The sequence below is a fragment of the Lactuca virosa genome, chromosome 2 (genome assembly GCF_052849685.1).
Source record: "Lactuca virosa cultivar CGN04683 chromosome 2, Lactuca_virosa_CGN04683_v6, whole genome shotgun sequence".
Taxonomy (NCBI): domain Eukaryota; kingdom Viridiplantae; phylum Streptophyta; class Magnoliopsida; order Asterales; family Asteraceae; genus Lactuca; species Lactuca virosa.
In genome coordinates this window covers 171,628,672-171,647,731 of record NC_136427.1, presented here as the reverse complement: position 1 = coordinate 171,647,731, position 19,060 = coordinate 171,628,672, and the positions used below count along the sequence as shown (strand labels likewise).

Below are 19,060 nucleotides of genomic sequence, written 5' to 3'. Positions count from 1 at the left end.
GATCTTCATTGGGAAATGGTTTTAAAGGAGAATTGGAGTAAATTTCATAGAGGAGTTGACTTTATATGTGTTGACTTGACTATTTCTCTAACTTATGATGCACACGTCTAATCTTAAATCCTCCTAACAACAAAAGTCAAGCACATGTTGATTTAAATTATGAACCTTTATTGGTTTGGAACACACGGTGTGTGAAGTCATTATGGTCAAAGAATCGAAACAAATTTAAAAATGACATGTTCAATTTTTTTGGGCCAAGGCATTGAGGATTTGCAAACAAAGTTTTGAAATATTGGCTTCTATCTTCTATTGTTATTCTAATAAAATAATCATTTTTATCCATATGACATGTTCTTTATGCTTCTTCGGTTCAAGTTCAATTACTAAACTGCCCTTCTATACCTTCAAATTGGTCGGCCTTATAATCTGCATAAAAATATTCGTTATCAACCCCATAAATTTTGCAACAAATAGGTTGACTAACTATATATGTTCGTCCCCACATCACGGGTATATCCCCCAATTTCGTTTTTGCATTTTGAAAATCAAATCACGCAACCATATTTGTTCATCGGTTTAACCTATTCACGTTCAAATTTTCTCAGCTGAAGAAACATAATCGCAGTATATCTTCTTCATTTTTCAAAACCATGATCGAGAAAATCAGGAACAGAATCGCTAGAAATCACACACATATCTTCTTCCTTTCTCTTTCTCGTTTTTAAATTTTTGACTTCAGCCGTATTATACTATCTAACATTTTACAAAATGTTAGTTATTGTTCTTAAAATCTAATAAAAGAATCATTTTTATCCATGTGGCAAGTTCTCCATGCTTCTTTCGTTCAAGTTCAATTACTAAACTACCCTTCTATAGCTTCAAATTTGTCGGCCTTATAATCTGCATAACAATATTCGTTATCAATATGAATACAAGGCTGTTATGTTACTTGTGAGATTTTATAAGCTCTAAATCAGTAAATCTTATAAAATATTTAAAAAAACTGAAAAGTTATTTCCTTTTAATATTATATGTATTAACAACTATGCAATTCAATTAACTTTGAATCATATTCTCCACAAGTTAACAAATCACAACAAAATGCATTTGGTTCGTTAAATGGTTGCATGTGACATTGTTAAAATTATAAAAGTTAATTCGTTAAAGCAAAATACATACATCTTCACAAAATCATTGGCCTCAAGTCAATACTATGTGAAGGGTTGTTTATGTTAGTCCTTTCCAAAGTCGGAATTAAGGGAGGTTGATAAAAATACCTTTGGGTTATGCAATTATGCTTTGGAAAAACAAGTGTTTTTTTTTCTATGTATAAAGTGGGAAGTGTAAAAGATGGTGGGTTAAAAGTAATTCAAGAAAGAGTTTGAGGAGTGAAGTTGTCAAGTGAAGCAGTAATTTGAAGAAATAAGAGTTCTTGTACGTGAGAAGGAAACTACGCCTCAGTTCACATAACTCAATATGCAATTCTCACATTTTAGGTTTTCTCTTTGATTTCTCCCTTTCGTTGTTCTTGCATTAAGATCAATCATCTGGTTGTGTAAGAGTGTGTTAAAGGCGTAATCTGAGTTTCTTGGCGGTGTCCCCATGGCATTCCGAGCTCCACGTAGGAGGTGCCGCACCATTCCATTTGGCTTTAGAAGTAGCTCTTGGTTAATGGCGTAAGTTTCTTGTCAACTTACTGCTCTTGTAAGAGTTTGATTTCGATTGTTTGTTAAGTTCTTAATCAGTTGATTTTGTTAAACAAAAGTTATTGCTGTTGCCATTTGTTGAAAATATTTGGTTATACCGTCGTATGCAACAGTAAATTGGGAGGAATGAAGCATCGAATGAAGAAGAAGAGACAGAGACCTTCAGCGTCTGGATCTCAAAACCCCAACCCTTCACTTGGTCAAATTGATGATCACTCCAGGGTTTTGAATGGTGTTGAAGAAGGAACTTCTTCGGTTTCCATACAGGAACACGCTGCTGCTGCAGAAATCATTGAGACACCTTCGAGTTCGATTATTGTTCATCGTCATCGAGACGATGATTCTGCAGAAAGTTTTCGGAATTTGACAGAAACAGAGGCTGATTTAACTTTTTCAGTAAGATCTGTTCCCATCTTTTCTACTAGGACTGAATCCAAAAAAATTAAACGAGGCATGGTAGAAATACTTTCAGAACTGAACTTTTAAAGCAAATATTAAAGGAAATTTGTGGTTCTTGGCTGCTTAATTGTTTGTAAGTGAAGAAAAAACTATGATACAAAATTAGGTTAATACTCAATAGGTTGTTCATTTAAAGTTAAACTGATTTGATAAATTTAGTATTGTATTGAAACTTGAGAAAATATTAAATTTGGGATCTCAACCATTGACTTGACTTATTGGTTTATTTAATATTAAAGTAATACTAATTACCATTAACATTATAAGCACTGAGAAATATCTTAGTCATGGAAATTATTGATGATGCAGGAGGAAGATGAAGGGTCAGGAATGATAATAGATCTTCGTGGCCATTCTGTGGAAATCGCATTGCTGCTTCTAAAAATTCAGCTTTCTCTTTGTTCATTGATTGGATGTAAGCATCATCATCATCATCATCATGATGCAATGCATCCATACATAATACATATACAGATTTTATGAATGTGTCTAATAGATTTACGATGTGCAGATGTGGGGAAAGTGACAGTTATCATCACCTGATCTGGGAGGTCAAACTGTAAACAGGGGGTATGAAACTATGAATTATGAAATTATATTTCCCTTTAGTTCATTAAAGAAATGATATATTATTATTATTTTAATTATTTAATGTTGTATGGTTGTAGGTTATATTTGACATTTTAGAAATAGAAAACATGGAATAGAAAGACGATGACAAGACAACTCTGGTAATCAAACTCAATGGCTTCTTCCAAAGATATTATGACTTTTTTTTAATCTCCACATTCCTTTTGTGTGTGAATATGTGCTACTTGAAACCAGCTTTTTTGTGAATATTTTTGAAGCTATGGTTTTGGTTTCTTATTTTAGTTTTCATTTTGCACACACATGACACAATATATAGGTAATAATATAGGTGTTATGGGCTTAATGATCTTCAAAACTGGATATCTGTAATTTCGGATTGTGGATATTGGTATATGAATCTTTATCAGATGTCAGGAATCTTCACAAAATTAAAAAAAAGGAAATCTCAATCGTATTTAAAACAATGAGATCAATACATCTTTGACTTCTATGACTATATAATAATCTTGAATACTTGATCGATTAACTTAAATTATGCAAATCAAGTTCTATTAGTGCATACAAATATTAATTTAACAAGTATCTATTATCTAATTATAAAAGAATAAAAGAGGTTGTTTTCTTATTCTCATATTCGTTTGAAACGAACTTTTAAACTTCTTTTCTAATTCATACATTAAACTTATTATTATTCTAATTTTAATACAAAATTATTTTCAAATCTTATTTTTCTAAATAGTCAAAAAGTTTAAATACAAGACCTAAATTAAAATACAAAAAATTAACAAAAAATAGATCAAAAATTACTTTTTATAATAATGAGTTTTTTCAAAAGAGAGCTTTAAAATTATTTGCGGGGTTGGAAACGCCAAATAATTGGAAAAAAACAGAAAGATTTTATTGGGTGATTCAAGATTCCATTCCATGGTTTGTTTGGTTGCCAATTCCTCCAAATTCCATTTTTGATAGATTTCAACGTTGGGTCGGTGTAAAGAATTGCATTCCATTCTTTGTTTATAAATATTACCCAATCATCAAATAGAATGGAATTGGAATTCAAGATTCCTTTCCATACGGATCTAATTACATGGTTGATAAATTTCTCTGGTTAGTGGAAGGAACTCAATTTCATTCTTTCTTTTTTACTAAAAGACCAAAATACTTGTCGTGTATGTTGAAATAAAAGAATTTACTATAAGTGAAATTTTGAAAATTCAATCAAGTTTTCATCTCATCGTGTAGTTGTGTCTCCCATAGAGGTCACATTAAACTCCTCCCTCCATTTACTGTACATGGTACATTGCCATCATGAATTTAACAGTTCAAGATCTATAGAAAAATTTACATAGTTAAAAATGTTCATTCAAGTGTAAAAATATTCCAATAATCTTGAAATTAGAATCCATACATGTAATATTTAAATTTCCGGAGATCAACTGTTCTATAAATAATGTACCAGCTCAGGTTCATTGTTAAGTAAAACAAACTTACTTGACAATGTTCATGTAAACCTTCAACACTAACATATCTCCTTAATATATATATAATGAAACAGATTATCTGATTCCTATGAACATCCAAACAAAAATCAAAGCAAAAAGTAGAGATAAGATGAAGAAAGAAAGGAAAATATTAAAACTTTACCTTTTAGAAAAGAAAGGGTTTAACGGTGGTGAACACAGGTGAAACGATATCTGAAAATAGAGGAAAATCTAAACAAAAACAGAAGCCATGTTTTACAACCCAAATTGATGGTTGCGGTTGACTTTTTATGTAATTTACCATCAATTTTCACATACATAGCATATACTTACAATGGATTGCAATCCAGAAAATCCGTTCAAGTATTCACACTGTCATCGGCGGTCTTGATCATCACAGGTTCGTTTGCCCCAGGAAGCACCTCATATGCTTCACTCTCCAACACCATCTTCTTACTATCTCTACACCTTTATTTCAGGTTTCTATCAGTCTTCTTTCTGAACTCTGTTATGCTTTCTTATTTTACACAACTCTTCCCACTCTACATTTGAAACTGATGAGTTTTAGAGATCAAACACAGAAAGATTTTACACTAAAAAAGAACAATCACTAAACTATTTAGATGTAAAACATAGAAAGCAAGAAAACCAAACAAATAAACATGAGTTGTTTACCTCTAATTGGTGCAGAATCGGGAAGAATCTTCCACAGATATCCTGGCTGATAAATTAACAGGTTCCGAATACTTGCAAAGGGTGAACTACCATGAACAGAAAAGGTGAGAATAGTGGTTAACCTCAACATGGCTGAGAACAGGGAAACTCTCTATAGTTTTGTAGTAATCGGCAATGAAAGCAACCATCTTGTGCCCATGTTGTCTAATAGTTGCTCTGCATCCATTGCCTTCAGATTCAGCCTATTCTCCCTGTCATACACGCATCATCATGCTCAATCTGTGAGACACATATTTGCATTCAAGAAAAATGAAAGACTACAACACTTACATTTTCCTAATGGTTTTGTGAAACTCCCACAGCTAAAGATCAACAATTGGAAGGTTTTGGCTTTTTAGGTATGCAATTCTGTAAAAATTACCTACTAATCTGTGTCTCTTTATCTCTTTTAGAAAGCATGCTTCTAAGAGCTCCACCGACATTAGGGTTTAATAAATTGGGTTCAATTAAATACATTAGGGCTTACTTAAATGATGATGACATATAATGAAGATTACGATTACCTTGCAAAGAAGAAGTGGTTGGATCTGCAGGTCAAACACTGAAAAAGAACAATCACTAAACTATTTATATGTAAAACCTAGAAAGAAATAAAACCAAACAAATAAACATGAGTTGTTTACCTCTAATTACAAATGGATCACATAATCTGAGAAGAAGATGCTAATCGAGAATCAAACCCTCCTGCAACTACCTTCTAAAACCCTACTGTTTCAGTCAATCACAATCGACCGCCATGAAGTCCTTTAATAAATTAATTTAGATTCAGGTCTCCAACGCAACACCGCTACAGGTTTTCACATTCTGAACCACCACCAAGACTGCCATCAAAATTCGAACGATTTGTGGTCTTTCGATTTGTAAAATCATATACATAACCATAAAAGAAACTCATCAAAAGCAAAAGGCAAAGAAAAAAATCACAGCAACCATATGGGAATTGGTTGGATGGTTTAGGGTCCTTAGCAGTTGACGGTAGAGGTGGGAAATGGTTGGAGGAGCGTATGAGGAAGAAGCAACCAACATCCGATCGAAGAAGACAGAATGCTATGGAGAGGCGATGACCACTTAATCGGATCAATAGTAGAGCAGAAGCTGAAGAGAGACAGCGAAGTAGACAAAAAGTGAAAGGCGGTGGATTGGAACGCATACCTGAGTATAAGAATGGATAGATGAAGCGGTAGCGGTGGATAGGAACACTAATCTTATTATTATTGGTTAAAATACAAGACAAAGCTCGTTGTCAAAAGGTGAAACAACACCTCTGTCGCTGATCGCACCATCTCCAGCAATCCATGTTGCTGCCCTGAACACGACAGTGGTGGTGGCCAGCGAGAAGTGTACATGGGTACTGGGTGTTGCTGAAAAAAAATCGAAAAAGAAATTATAGATGAGAGAACGAATGGAAAAAGTTAGGGCTGAGGTTGGACGTGGTTATACCCAAATGGAAGTAGACATCAATCCAAACTGTTATCTAAAACACCTACCTGAAGATCATACCTGAGATTAGATGGCGAACCCTAACGGAGGTAGGCGACGGTGGAGGTGGGATGAGAGGGAAGCAAATGGATTGCGGAAGGTCTGCATATATGTACTGAACCGAAATCTGGAGGCGAGGTCAGGTTGGGCCGTGCCGACTGTGGTGGCGGTCGTGTCTTCGGTGGTGGGGACCCCGAATCCATGAAAGCTTGAGACGAAGAAGATAGGGAAAATGACTTAAAAAGGTAATAATGTTTCAAAAACATAAAAAAAACACCATTATTCTTTTTTTAGTGAAAAAAATATCATTTTACCGGATGTTATAGGTTAGCCGGTTAAAAGATTTATGGGAATAATTGTGCCCTTACCCTTCGTTATTTCCCCCAAAATCAAGGGTTCTTTCCTTCTCCTTCGTTCGTTCATCCTTTCCACAGAATCACAATGGATTTCAACTTCACAATCGAAGTAAATCATACATGTTCTTTTGTTCCCAAATCGATTGTGTATTTCAATCCAGTAAAAATGGTTGTTAGCAATGTCGATTTCAGAAGCATGAGTTTCATGGAGTTCATCTCGTATGTGAAGAACTTGGTCAAGGATGGAAGAATCAATGTGTACTATTGTCTTCCACAACGTTCACTGAGAGATGGGTTAAGAGTCTTGGAAGATGAAAATGATTATGTTCGTTTCCTTGATGTTGGATATGAGAATGGGGGTATGATCAATTTGTACATTGATCACAGTCAGTATCTAGTTATGGAGTGGATTGAAGAAGAGATAGCTGAAGATGGATCGATAGATGGTAATACGGATGATGATGATGATGATGTAGACTCTGAGCTTTCAGATGATGATTTCGTGGAGCATGAGCCTGATGATGAAGTGATACAACTACAACCATCTGATGATCTTTTCATTAAAAGAAAATTTTTCAAGCCTCCAAGAGTTGTGGATGATGAAAAAGATGATAAGAAAGATGTCAAGAAAGATCTTCATAAGTATCCAGTTCATGATCCTAACCAAAAATGGGATACAATGTTTCCAGTCTTAGGTATGAAATTCTGTGATCGTTATGAACTTAAGCATTTGTTAAGCAATTATGCTGTTGCTAATGGGTATAAACTGTGGTATGAAAAAAATGATTCAACTAGATTATTAGTTAGATGTTGCAAAGGTGAAGAGAAGTCTAAATGACCTTTTAGGTTGTGGGCAATTTGGATGAGTAAAGAAAGATCATTTCAGATTAAGTCCTTAATCTCTGAACATAATTGTAGTAGGGCCTTCAATTTAGGTTCATTGGTCACATATAGGTGGATTGGAAAACAGTTAATAGAAACCATAATAGAGAATCCAAGAATAAGTTACAGGAAAATGGCAGCAGCAGTGCTTAGAGATTTTAATCTAAAAGTTAGTTTTGGTCAGTGTAGAAATGCCAAAAATTTTGCAATGGATGAGATAGAAGGGAGCTTGGTGGCACACTATGAAAAGCTTAGGAGTTATGGTTTGGAGCTATTGAGGACTAATCCAGGTTCCACAGTGAAATTGGATGTGGATATCATGCCTGATTCTACAGTCCATTTTTCTAAGATGTATATTTGCTTGAAGGCTGTGAAGGATGGCTGGATTGAAGGGTGTAGAAGAGTGCTTGGTGTAGATGGATGTTTTTTAAAGGGACTTTGTAGAGGTGAGGTACTTTCAGCTGTTGGTAGGGATGCTAATAACCAAATGTATCCTCTAGCATGGGCTGTTGTACCAGTTGAAAATAAGGCAAATTGGAAATGGTTTTTGGATCTATTACTTGAAGACATTGATATGGGACAAGGTAGAGGACTAACCATCATCTCTGACCAACACAAGGTAGTCAACTGTTTTTTAATAATAGTATTTCTATTTTATTTTTAATTTATAATGACATTCAAATGTTACTTAATAGGGACTGATTGAAGCAGTTAAGGAAAGAGTGTCAGAATGTGAGCATAGACAATGTACTAGGCATGTCTATGCCAACTTCAAGAAAAAATTATCAGGAGCTGAATACAGGAAACTTTTCTGGTGTGCTGCCAAGGCCACAACAACCACAAAATTTGAAGATATCATGAAGGAGATCAAATTGATTGACATAAATGCCTATGAACACCTGATGTATGTGGTCCCACTTTGATAATGTATGTGGTTTGGTAATGTATGTGGTTTATATTTATGGACAAGGACAGGGACAAGGCCATTCCAATATGTGGTCCAACTTTTTGCCAATATACTAACCAGGAATCAATAATTCCATTTCAATATACACAATGACTATTAATCAGGAATCATTAATTTCATTCATGTGTGAAGAATCAATAAAATGAAACTTTTCATTCCACCAATATTTTAATTGTCATCATACAATGAGTGAGATGGCAAACGGGCAACAAGCTGTGCCGCTAAGCCTTTTTGAATGATAAAGCTAATCCTTTTAAAGACTACATCCGAAGATCTAGGGGATATAACATTACTATGCATGATTCGTTGTACTCTTTTAAGAAGCTCTACCGCATCCGGTGCGAGGAAACCAAATGTATCAAATGCAAATGGTATGAACACGTGTTGATTTTCCATGCACGATTTCTCATGTTTGGTGACTTTGCCTGTAGCTGCTTTTAAAGCAGCATGTCCCGTCGTTAAACCCCCAGCCCTCAGGCCCACGAGAGGGGATACCCCTGTAAGATCCACACATGCGTGTTTCCCTCCTCCCCATCCAAAAATCAAAATGTCAGCCGGTCTGAGGGTTGACCTTCCTTCTGTCGGGTCAGTCAAGAAATCAACAGGTGCTTCTTTCTTAGCGGAAACCCCGGCACGCTTAAATATGTCAAACAAAACATCCCTAACCATATCGTGCCTGTATTTAAAGCAATAATTAATAATTCCATTCCATTCCAGGAATCACTGATTCCATTCCTGTGTGAAGAATCAATATTAACCAGGAATCATTAATTCCATTTCAATATACACAATGACTATTAATCAGGAATCATTAATTCCATTCATGTGTGAAGAATCAATATTAAGCAGTAATCAATAATTCCATTCCATTCCAGGAATCACTGATTCCATTCCAGTATGAGCACTCAATTATATTTACGAATCATTGGTCCCATTCCTTTATCAAAACTAAATTTATTTCCATAAAACATTGATTCAATTCCAATACAAGACTTTTAATTAACCAAACTTTCAAAATACATTACCAAAGTCATTACATTACAATTTTCATTTCATTTCAATATAACATACATAAAAAAACATAACAAAGAACAACAACATACAACATTTGAGATTCCAATATTTCCTAGTTAATTTATCCAAGTCTTTTTTGAAACTCATTGATTCTTTATCTGCCTTCACCTTATGTGTCCAAAAATTATTTTCGAATATTGATATCTTGACTTCAGTGTTGTCTTCTTTTATTAGTTCTTCATCTTGATCGACCCATTCCCAGAAATCACATTTCTTCTTCTTCTTATCCTTCAATATACATAATAAATTAAGTATGAAGGAGAAGTAGATGATAGATGCTAGAACCACTTAATAGTGAGTTACGACATACTCTGAACTTTCTACCCGGATTATCAACCGTAGTTGAGGTCCAAACTTGGGAAGGCTTCTCACAGTGACAAGGGTGAGCATAATCAATTGTGCTCCTGCTCTTGGAAATGTTCGAATTTGACTTAGAATAATTTGATGAGCTTGAAGATGTCATAGGAGCCGAAGGAGACGAAGAAGGGGGATGAAGATGGAACCCTAATTTGATGGATGAAGGTTATTAAAGCACGTTCAATAGTTGACCTGAGGTAACCGGTTACCTCAGGTCATTCTAAAGGGTTATTTGTATTTTGTTGATATTTTTTGTACAAAATTTTCATTTTAATGGTATTTTTTCACTAAAAAAAGAATAATGGTGTTTTTTGTACGTTTTTGAAACATTATTACCTTTTAAGTCATTTTCCCAAGAAGAAAAGTAGAGAAGAAGGAGAAGAGGCGGTGAAAGGTTCCAGAAGCTGGAATGAAATGAAGCAGTGGAGGGGACACTGATCCCAATTTTATTGGTTAGACAGGGGCGGTGAATCAACAGATTAAAAAAAGGGAAAAAAAAATTCGAAGTGGTCCAATAAAAAGCAAGTCATGTTTATCATGTAGTTGTAAATTAGTATATTATATAATAATGAAAGTTTCATTATATTGTTAACTATAAAATATACATCAAAAGATTTTAATATTTATATATGTTATCTTTTATTAAAATGTTATAATCATAAAATGTCTATATAAACTCATTAGCTATTAATAATTAAAAATAAATATAAATCAAGTTTATTTTTTACTTAGATACATAACCCATGGATAGCAACTAATTTTAATATTTATATATGTTATCTTTTAGTAAAAATAATTAGAATGTTTTATAACATAATTATTAATTCAAAGTTAGTAACAACGATATTTTTTAATAATAATATATTCATCAATATTTTACTTACGTCTGCGCAACACACAGACATTCGCCTAGTTACATTATTAAACAGAGAAAAAGAAACAAAAATCTAATTTATCAAGTATTACACTTAGTCCCTATTTATGAGATTTAATACAAATGAAGGAAAATAAATAAAAATCCATCCATGCAATATGATCTTTAATTATTTTTTAATCATTAGATTTTTCTGAGTGTTTTATTTTAATTATTATGAATTGTTTAAGCTATCATTGGTCATTGAATTTGTTTTTTTGTTTTTGTTTTTGTTTTTTTTTTCATTTTAAAGTCGGAGGAGATACCTACAACAACGAGGATCGTGGTGGTGACATGGAAGAGGGAATGCACGTGGCAGAAGAAGAGAGGAAGAGAGATTGTTTGTGTGTGTGTGTTCTTGATAGGATGGAGAACAACGTGACATGTTCTCCACGCATCTTCGGGTCAAGTTCAATTACTAAACTACTTTTCTATAGCTTCAAATTGGTCGGCCTTATAATCTGCATAACAATATTCGTGATCAATATGAATACAAGGCTATTATGTTACTTGTGAGATTTTATAAGCTCTAAATCTTATAAAATATTTAAAAGCTGAAAAGTTATTTCCTTTTAATATTATATGTATTAACAACTATGCAATTTAATTAACTTTGAATCATATTCTCCACAAGTTAACAAAACACAACAAAATGCATTTGGTTCGTAAAATGGCTGCATGTGACATTGCTACAATTTATTGTTAAAATTATGAAAGTTAATTCGTTAAAGCAAAATACATACATCTTCACAAAATCATTGGACTTAAGTCAACACTATCACCCTGTTCCCGAGTTCAATTTAACAAAAAAAATAATGGGTGGAAATTAGAAGAAAATAAAAGAAATGAAATAGGTGGAAATGAGAAGAAAATAAAAGAAATTTATGTTCCCAAGTTTCATTAAAGAAAAGAAGTGGAAGGAAACGGAGAGAAATGGAATGATCACTTTCCTTCCTAACTTTCCTTCCGATTTGGGAGGATATGGAAAGAAATAATAACATGATTAATTTTCCTTCTATTTATTTCCAACTGGGTAACAAAAAAATTGTTTTCCTTTATTTTCTCTTCTTTTCTCTCTTGGTTTTCTTTTCTCTTCTTTTCTTTTGTGTTGTTAAACTCGGGAACTAGGCGTATGTGAAGTGTTGTTTATGTTAATCCTTTCCAAAATCGGAATTAAGGGAGGTTGTTAAAAATACCCTTCGGTTATTCAATTATGCTTTGGAAAAACAAGTTTTTTTTTCTATATATAAAGTGGCAAGTGTAAAAGACGGTGGGTTAAAAGTAATTCAAGAAAGAGTTTGAGGACTGAAGTTGTCAAGCGAAGCAGTAATTTGAAGAAATAAGAGTTCTTGTACGTGAGAAGAAAGAGGCGTATTTTCCTTCTCACGTACAGGAACACGCTGATGTTGCAGAAATCATTGAGACACCTTCGAGTTCGATTGTTCATCGAGACGATGATTCTGCATAAAGTTTTCGGAATTTGACAGAAACAGAGGCTGATTTAACTTTTTCAGTAAGATCTCAACCCTTTTTGCTGCTTTCATTCCCATAGGTTCTTGTTCCCATCTTGTCTACTAGGACTGAATCCAAAAAAATTAAACGATGCATGGTACTAATACTTTCAGAACTGAACTTTTAAAGCAAATATTAAAGGAAATTTGTGGTTCTTGGTTGCTTGATTGTTTGAAAGTGAAGAAGAAACCATGACACAACCATTGACATTAAATTTGGGATCTCAACCATTGACTTGACTTATTGGTTTATTTAATATTAAAGTAAATACTAATTATCATCATATCATATCATATCATATCATACTATATTATAAAGGAAACATTTTTCCTTTCACCACATTCATTTGAAACTCCCATGCATTTTTTTCTTTCACCACATTCATTTGAAACTCCCATAACTTTTCAATTTCTTTCTAATAATAATTATAAGTTGGTTAATAAGGTTAAATAAATATCAAATTTAAAGTGTAATCATATATAAACTAAATTTCAATATTAAAATAATATGTTTACTTCTACTTATAAAGTTATGTTTTTCAACTTTTAACATATTATACTTAATTTATTAGTTTTAATATATTGTTGGATGTAAAACATTATCATTTTAAAGATACAATTTTGGAACAATTTGTATAAAATATTTAAATTATTAATTTGAATATAACATTACTGGTCAACTTAAATATAAATTTTGGTTTAACTTAAACAACGCAAAGAATATTTTGTAAATAGTTAAAAGTGATTAAGTGTAGTGTCTTTCTAATAATGATTATAAGTTGGTTAATAAAGTTAAATAAATATCAAACCTAAAGTGTAATCATAAATATACTAAATTTTAATTTTAAAATAATATCTTTACTTCTACTTATAAAGTTATGTCTTTAAATTTTAACATATTATACTTAATTTATTAGATTTAATATGTTGTTATATGTAAACCATTATCAGTTTAAAGCTACAACTTTTGAACAGTTTAGACAAAATACTTAAATTGTTAAGTTAAATATAACATTACAATGTCAACTTAAATATAAATTTAAGTTCCACTTAAAAAACCAAAGAATATTTTGTAAATAGCTAAAAGTGATAAATTGTAGTGATAAATGCAAAAACTAAATTGTAATCTCAATTTAACTAAAATATTTCCTAAAAATATTTTTATAATCGTTAAAAGTTTTCAAATAAGTAGCTTAAAATAACTTACAATAACAATAGTTAAAAATAATTATATATAAATGATTATATTGTTACCTTTAATATATAAAAACAATGTTTGATGTTTTTAATAATTATAATGATAGAAATTAAAATATTAAGCAAATAAATTTTAAAAAAGTAATTAACAATAACAACTATAAATAACATTAAACCATATATTATATTTAATTTGACTCATGTGTAACTCGCGGATAGAAGTAATTCAAACGATTAAAATTATGCAGTTATAATATATGTATGTATATATTATCATATAATTCAAAATAATCAATATATTACATCAATTTAGTATACGAATTATTATATCAAATTTAACAACAAAGTTATTGCTATATTTAAATAAACATATATGTGTAAAAACTTCAACTATATAGGTGTTTATGCGCAACGCGCGTGCATTCGCCTAGTTAACATTATAAGCACTGAAATATCTTAGTAATGGAAATTATTGATGATGTAGGAGGAAGATGAAGTGTGAGGAATGATAATAGATATTCGTGGCCATTATGTGGAAATCGCATTGTTGCTTCTAAAAATTCAGCTTTCTATTTGTTCATTGATTGGATGTAAGCATCATCACCATCATCATCATGCAATGCATCCATACATAATACATATACAAATTTTGTGAATCCTCCTTAATAAATGAAGGTTTTTTTGCTACATGTCAATTTCTCATGAGTTTTCATACTTGTCATTTTGTGTTATTTTTAAATAAATATTATCCACTTGTCAATTTTTGGTTTGTTTCATTTTTTAAAATTAAAATCATATACTTATATATGTAAACTATTAAATATCATATATATGTATTAAATTGCAATAAATATGTTCTTCCTTTCTTATTTTAAAGTTGTACATTAAAAAATATTTTATGTTTATACTTTATATTAATGTTTAATTTTTTTCTAAATCAACCCGTGTAATACACGGGTCTCACACCTAGTGTGTCTAATAGATTTATGATGTACAGATGTCGGGAAAGTGACAATTTGTCAAATGTCATTTTGTGGAATTTTTAAAAATTTTCTTTTTCCACTTGGCATTTTCTTGTGTTTTTTATTTTCTTAAATTTAAAATCTACATTTTCCTAAAGGCTTAAATATGTAAAGTAGATCAATCAATTAAATTTTATAATAATTTGTATAAATCCGTTTCTTTTGTGTCAAATCTCCTAGAGAGTAAGTGATTGTAGGTTAATGCATGTATTGGGTTGTACCAAAGCGTACTGTCATTTAAATCATAATTGATGCATGTTAGTAATTGAATTTCCTATGGTCTCTGCCTTTTAGGTTTATGCTAATTTCCTATTTCCTTTCATTTTTTACAACAGATTTTGATATTAAAATAATTATTATCAACCTGTTTGATGTTTTTAAAGAAAACACTTTGCATAGACAATACGAATTATTGAAGTTATCGATTTTCACTGGTCTTTTGATATTTTCAATGAATTAATTTATATATTCATATAATTAAAAAAAAGTATTTTGCATGTGAAAACCTTCATTTCCTTCACTTATTTTATTTTATCATATCTTTTGTATTTATATAAAAATATTACTTTAAAAAATAATGTAATGCTTATAATTTTATATAAAACTTTTATTTTTAATAAACTCGTGTAATACACAGGTAATAATATAGGTGTTATGGGCTTAGTGATATTCAAAAGTGGATATCTGTAATTTCGGATTATGGATATTGGTATCTGAATCTTTATCTGGAATTTCAGATATCATGAATCTTCACAAAATAGAAAAAAAAAATAATAAAAAGAAATCTCAATCGTATTTAAATAAAAAAAAGAAATCTCAATCGTATTTAAAAACACTGAGATCAATAAATCTTAGACTATATAATAATCTTGAATCGTATCTAAAAACAATGAGATCGAAGAGTAATTTATTAATTTAAATCACACAAATCGTTGAAAATTTAAGTATTTAGCCACATTCTCTAAAATGGAACTCAAATTGTTACAACGCCCTTAGCAACTTAAATTATGCAAATCAAGTTTTATTAGTCCATACAAATATTAATTTAACAAGTATCTATTATTATCTATTATAAAAAAAGGTCATTTTCCTATTATCATGTTCATTTGAAACCAATTTTTAAACTTCTTTTCTAATTAATACATTCAATTTATTATTATTCTAATTTTAATATTAATTCTTTATTTTCAAACCCTATTTTTTTAAATAGTCAAAAAGTTTAAATACATAACCTAAATTAAAATGCAAAATTAACAAAAAATAAATCAAAAATCACTTTTTATAATAATAAGTTTTTTCAAAAAAGAACTTTAAAATTATTTAAAATATTGAATGTTTCAATATATTGTTAAATATAGGACATACATCAAGAGATTTTAATATTTATATATGTTATATTTTAATAATGTTAATCATAAAATATGTATATAAACTGATTAACCATTAATAATAAAAAATAAGTATAAATCACGAAATAAGTTTATTTTTTACTTAAATGCATAACCCACGAATAGCAACTAATTTAATATATATATATATATATATATATATATATATATATATATATATATATATATATATATATATATATATATATATATAGGGTTCGGTTCCGATAGGAACCCAAAAATTGGTAGGAACCATGATGACTATTCTCCACCAATCATTTCGTCAAGGTCACAAAAGTCAAACCTATTTATTTGGTCGTGACCCGTTCGCACGTGGCGCACGTGCATGGAACGTAATACGGATTCGAGGGAATAATCATGTGCAACGAACGTAGATGGAACGTCATTTAAATAAGTTTTCCTTTTCTTTTACATTTATTTTGGTTTTTTTCATTTTTTTATTATTTTTTTTATTTTCGTTAAAAAGAATTCAAATTTTTTTTTCTCTTAAAGAAAATATGTTCAATCTTACATAATTATTGTCATTATTACGCATTCACACTAATTAAATCGTCTATAAGGTTATTATAGATTTTTTTTTATTATTTTAATTCTATCATAATGTTTATTGAGTCGTATTCTGTAAGAATGAAAATGAGTGAAAAACAATGCATGAGAACAAAAATGAATAAGAATTAGTGAGAATGCATTAAAATGACAATAGTTGTGTGAGGTTGAATGTATTCACATTACTAAGCAACCTATTCTCTTAATAATTATCATAGAATAGCAATGTCCACACGTCCGCACAATAGTTGTTTATCCACATTATAACATAACCATATATATATATATATATATATATATATATATATATATATGTGTGTGTGTGTGTTATCTTTTATTAGAATATTTTATATGTTGGATTAAAGTGTCTAAGCCAGTAACTAAATTGGTATATTCTTGTAATTAGAAGCCGAGTCTTTTTATATGTTGGATTAAAGTGTCTAAGCCACGAATAGCAGCAAAGTCTTGGTTAGAATGACATTTGTAGAGAGAGGATAATTTATTATATTATTATATGATTGATAACACATTGAAAATGATGAGGACATAATTTGTTAATATATTATGTGATTTAATATATTAATTGGAAATTGAAAATTTATCTGTTAATTTATATGATTAATAAATTAATATGAAATTAATTAGATTTAATTAAATCATAATCAAAATTAGTTTGTAATTAATTCGGGATTAATTGGAATTAATAGAGGGTGCAAGGAGTGAATTGTAATTGTTCATAGTTAAGCAAGAAAATGAAATTCTAAAACCTACCATCAAGGTGGACGGTTTTGGGAGCCTTGGCAGGGTTTTCAGAAGCCTCCTAGATGATAATAAGGAAAAGATTTTAATTGAGATTAAATCTATTATTTAATCATTCAAATCTTGTTTTATCCCTAAGTTACCTAAACTATAAATAGGACCCCTTGGGACCTCAAATCCGTGCATACTCTTCCTTGGAAGATACTCTAACCAATAATATCCTCATTCCTCTCTCATCTTGTCTTCTAGCTCCAAGGTTTGGGTGTGAGCCATTAGAGGCATCATCATTTTGGTGCAAAGCTTTCCAAGACCTACACTACAAGGAGATTGAAGTGATTTGTTTACTATAACAAATCAAAAGGTATGTAACTCTATACTTGGTAATTTCAAATTACACTAGGGTTATGTTAGGTTTAGTTGTTCATTGTATGTTGCTATAAAGGTTTATAAAATAGATCTTTTGTAGGATGCATGTACCCTATTAATTGTTAGTTGTTTTCCGCATTATAAAATTATGTTTCCTATAAAACCCAACAGTGGTATCAAAGATTAGGCTTGTCAAACATTAATTGTACATGAGTTAAATCGAACTAAACCTGTTTTTCGCAAAACACTGATCTCACGACGTGACAATGCCTCTGTTACGACGTGTGATGTGATTTTTCCAGATTTTCGGTAATTATCTTCCTAATCTGATTTATGGTGTTATTTTTGGTAATTATCCAGTATTAATTCTGTTATATTCCGAATTTTGAATGTCTTGTGTGATAATCTATAAAACCCTAAATATTAGAAGATATTCTTATTTGATAATTTTTAATTAGTTATATTAAATTGAATTATCCCTTATGAATGTAATAATTAATTTAATTGTAATGTAATTAAAAGATAATTATAAATTCATTATATGTTTAAACTGATTAAGTAATTATATAATAATTTAGATAGTTAATATTTAAACCTCGTATTTTGAAAAGATTTAAAATACACCTTATACTATATATGATTAATAGTTTAATATATTATATGTATAAGACAAGTCAGTCAAATCAATAGTAGGCCTCATTCGCAAAGCCATACTCTAAGGAGGGGGTATAAGAAAACGACCTATAAAACGAACATCATTGGGTGTCCACTTTCACCCACCTCTCCCTTGTATGGTGGAGGGTCGTTAGCCGAATGAGTTTGATATGACATAACCTCTAAAAGTATGATACTATAAAGTAACTAAACCTTTTATAAATCTCACTCTAGTTACTTTATGAAAAATGTGAAATTGTATGCTAATCCATGAAAATGCACATCGTTTCTTTATGTGTAGTTAACAGAGCATACGTGGTTAACTGAAACACTAATTTGGGACTACAAAGATGAAATGATGAAACAACTCGTGGTTATGATTGTTGATGGAACATGTATGGTTAACCGGCACATCAATGGGATATCATAAATCTATCGAGGATATTTGAGCGGGTTTGCATGGTTATTCACATCTTAATTTTGATCCTCGGCATTCCAGTCATAATTGGTAAAAGCATAATCGAGATTAAACATGTCATTAATATGATTCAATGAATCTCAAAAGATTTAGGAGTTTCATGTGATTAAAATTGGAA

General features: G+C 30.7%; 2 protein-coding genes and 1 long non-coding RNA gene across 16 annotated transcripts; 2 read left to right on the top strand and 1 right to left on the bottom strand.

The window, feature by feature from the left end:
* Positions 1–1,429: 1,429 nt before the first annotated feature.
* Positions 1,430–11,466, top strand: LOC145156614 (uncharacterized). 3 transcript variants are annotated; one of them, XR_013736828.1, is made up of 6 exons: positions 1,431–1,676; positions 1,820–2,102; positions 2,475–2,580; positions 2,677–2,735; positions 2,834–2,896; positions 11,254–11,466. XR_013736828.1 is itself a non-coding variant. In XM_079075910.1 (5 exons), exons 2-4 carry the CDS (start codon positions 1,833–1,835, stop codon positions 2,706–2,708), a joined length of 408 nt encoding a protein of 135 aa, XP_078932036.1. In that variant the 5' UTR covers positions 1,430–1,704; positions 1,820–1,832; the 3' UTR covers positions 2,709–2,735; positions 2,834–3,032. The 3 variants fall into 3 exon arrangements, 2 of the variants coding, with proteins under 2 accessions (XP_078932036.1, XP_078932035.1); XM_079075910.1 differs by lacking the exon at positions 11,254–11,466 and having other exon boundaries at positions 1,430–1,704; positions 2,834–3,032; XM_079075909.1 differs by lacking the exon at positions 11,254–11,466 and having other exon boundaries at positions 2,834–3,032.
* Positions 4,028–6,658, bottom strand: LOC145159734 (uncharacterized). Of its 11 annotated transcripts, none has more exons than XR_013737883.1 (6): positions 6,473–6,657; positions 5,596–6,333; positions 5,243–5,513; positions 4,913–5,163; positions 4,401–4,779; positions 4,028–4,042 (listed from the first exon to the last, which is right to left on the bottom strand). It is a non-coding gene; the product is annotated as an uncharacterized LOC145159734 (long non-coding RNA). The 11 variants fall into 11 exon arrangements; XR_013737892.1 differs by lacking the exon at positions 4,028–4,042 and having other exon boundaries at positions 4,377–4,779; positions 5,243–5,375; positions 5,476–5,513; positions 6,473–6,658; XR_013737889.1 differs by lacking the exon at positions 4,028–4,042 and having other exon boundaries at positions 4,377–4,468; positions 4,571–4,779.
* Positions 6,691–8,699, top strand: LOC145159732 (uncharacterized). Of its 2 annotated transcripts, none has more exons than XM_079078769.1 (2): positions 6,691–8,308; positions 8,385–8,699. In XM_079078769.1, exons 1-2 carry the CDS (start codon positions 7,670–7,672, stop codon positions 8,610–8,612), a joined length of 867 nt encoding a protein of 288 aa, XP_078934895.1. In that variant the 5' UTR covers positions 6,691–7,669; the 3' UTR covers positions 8,613–8,699. Both variants share the same exon structure in this region, with proteins under 2 accessions (XP_078934895.1, XP_078934896.1).
* Positions 11,467–19,060: the final 7,594 nt, after the last annotated feature.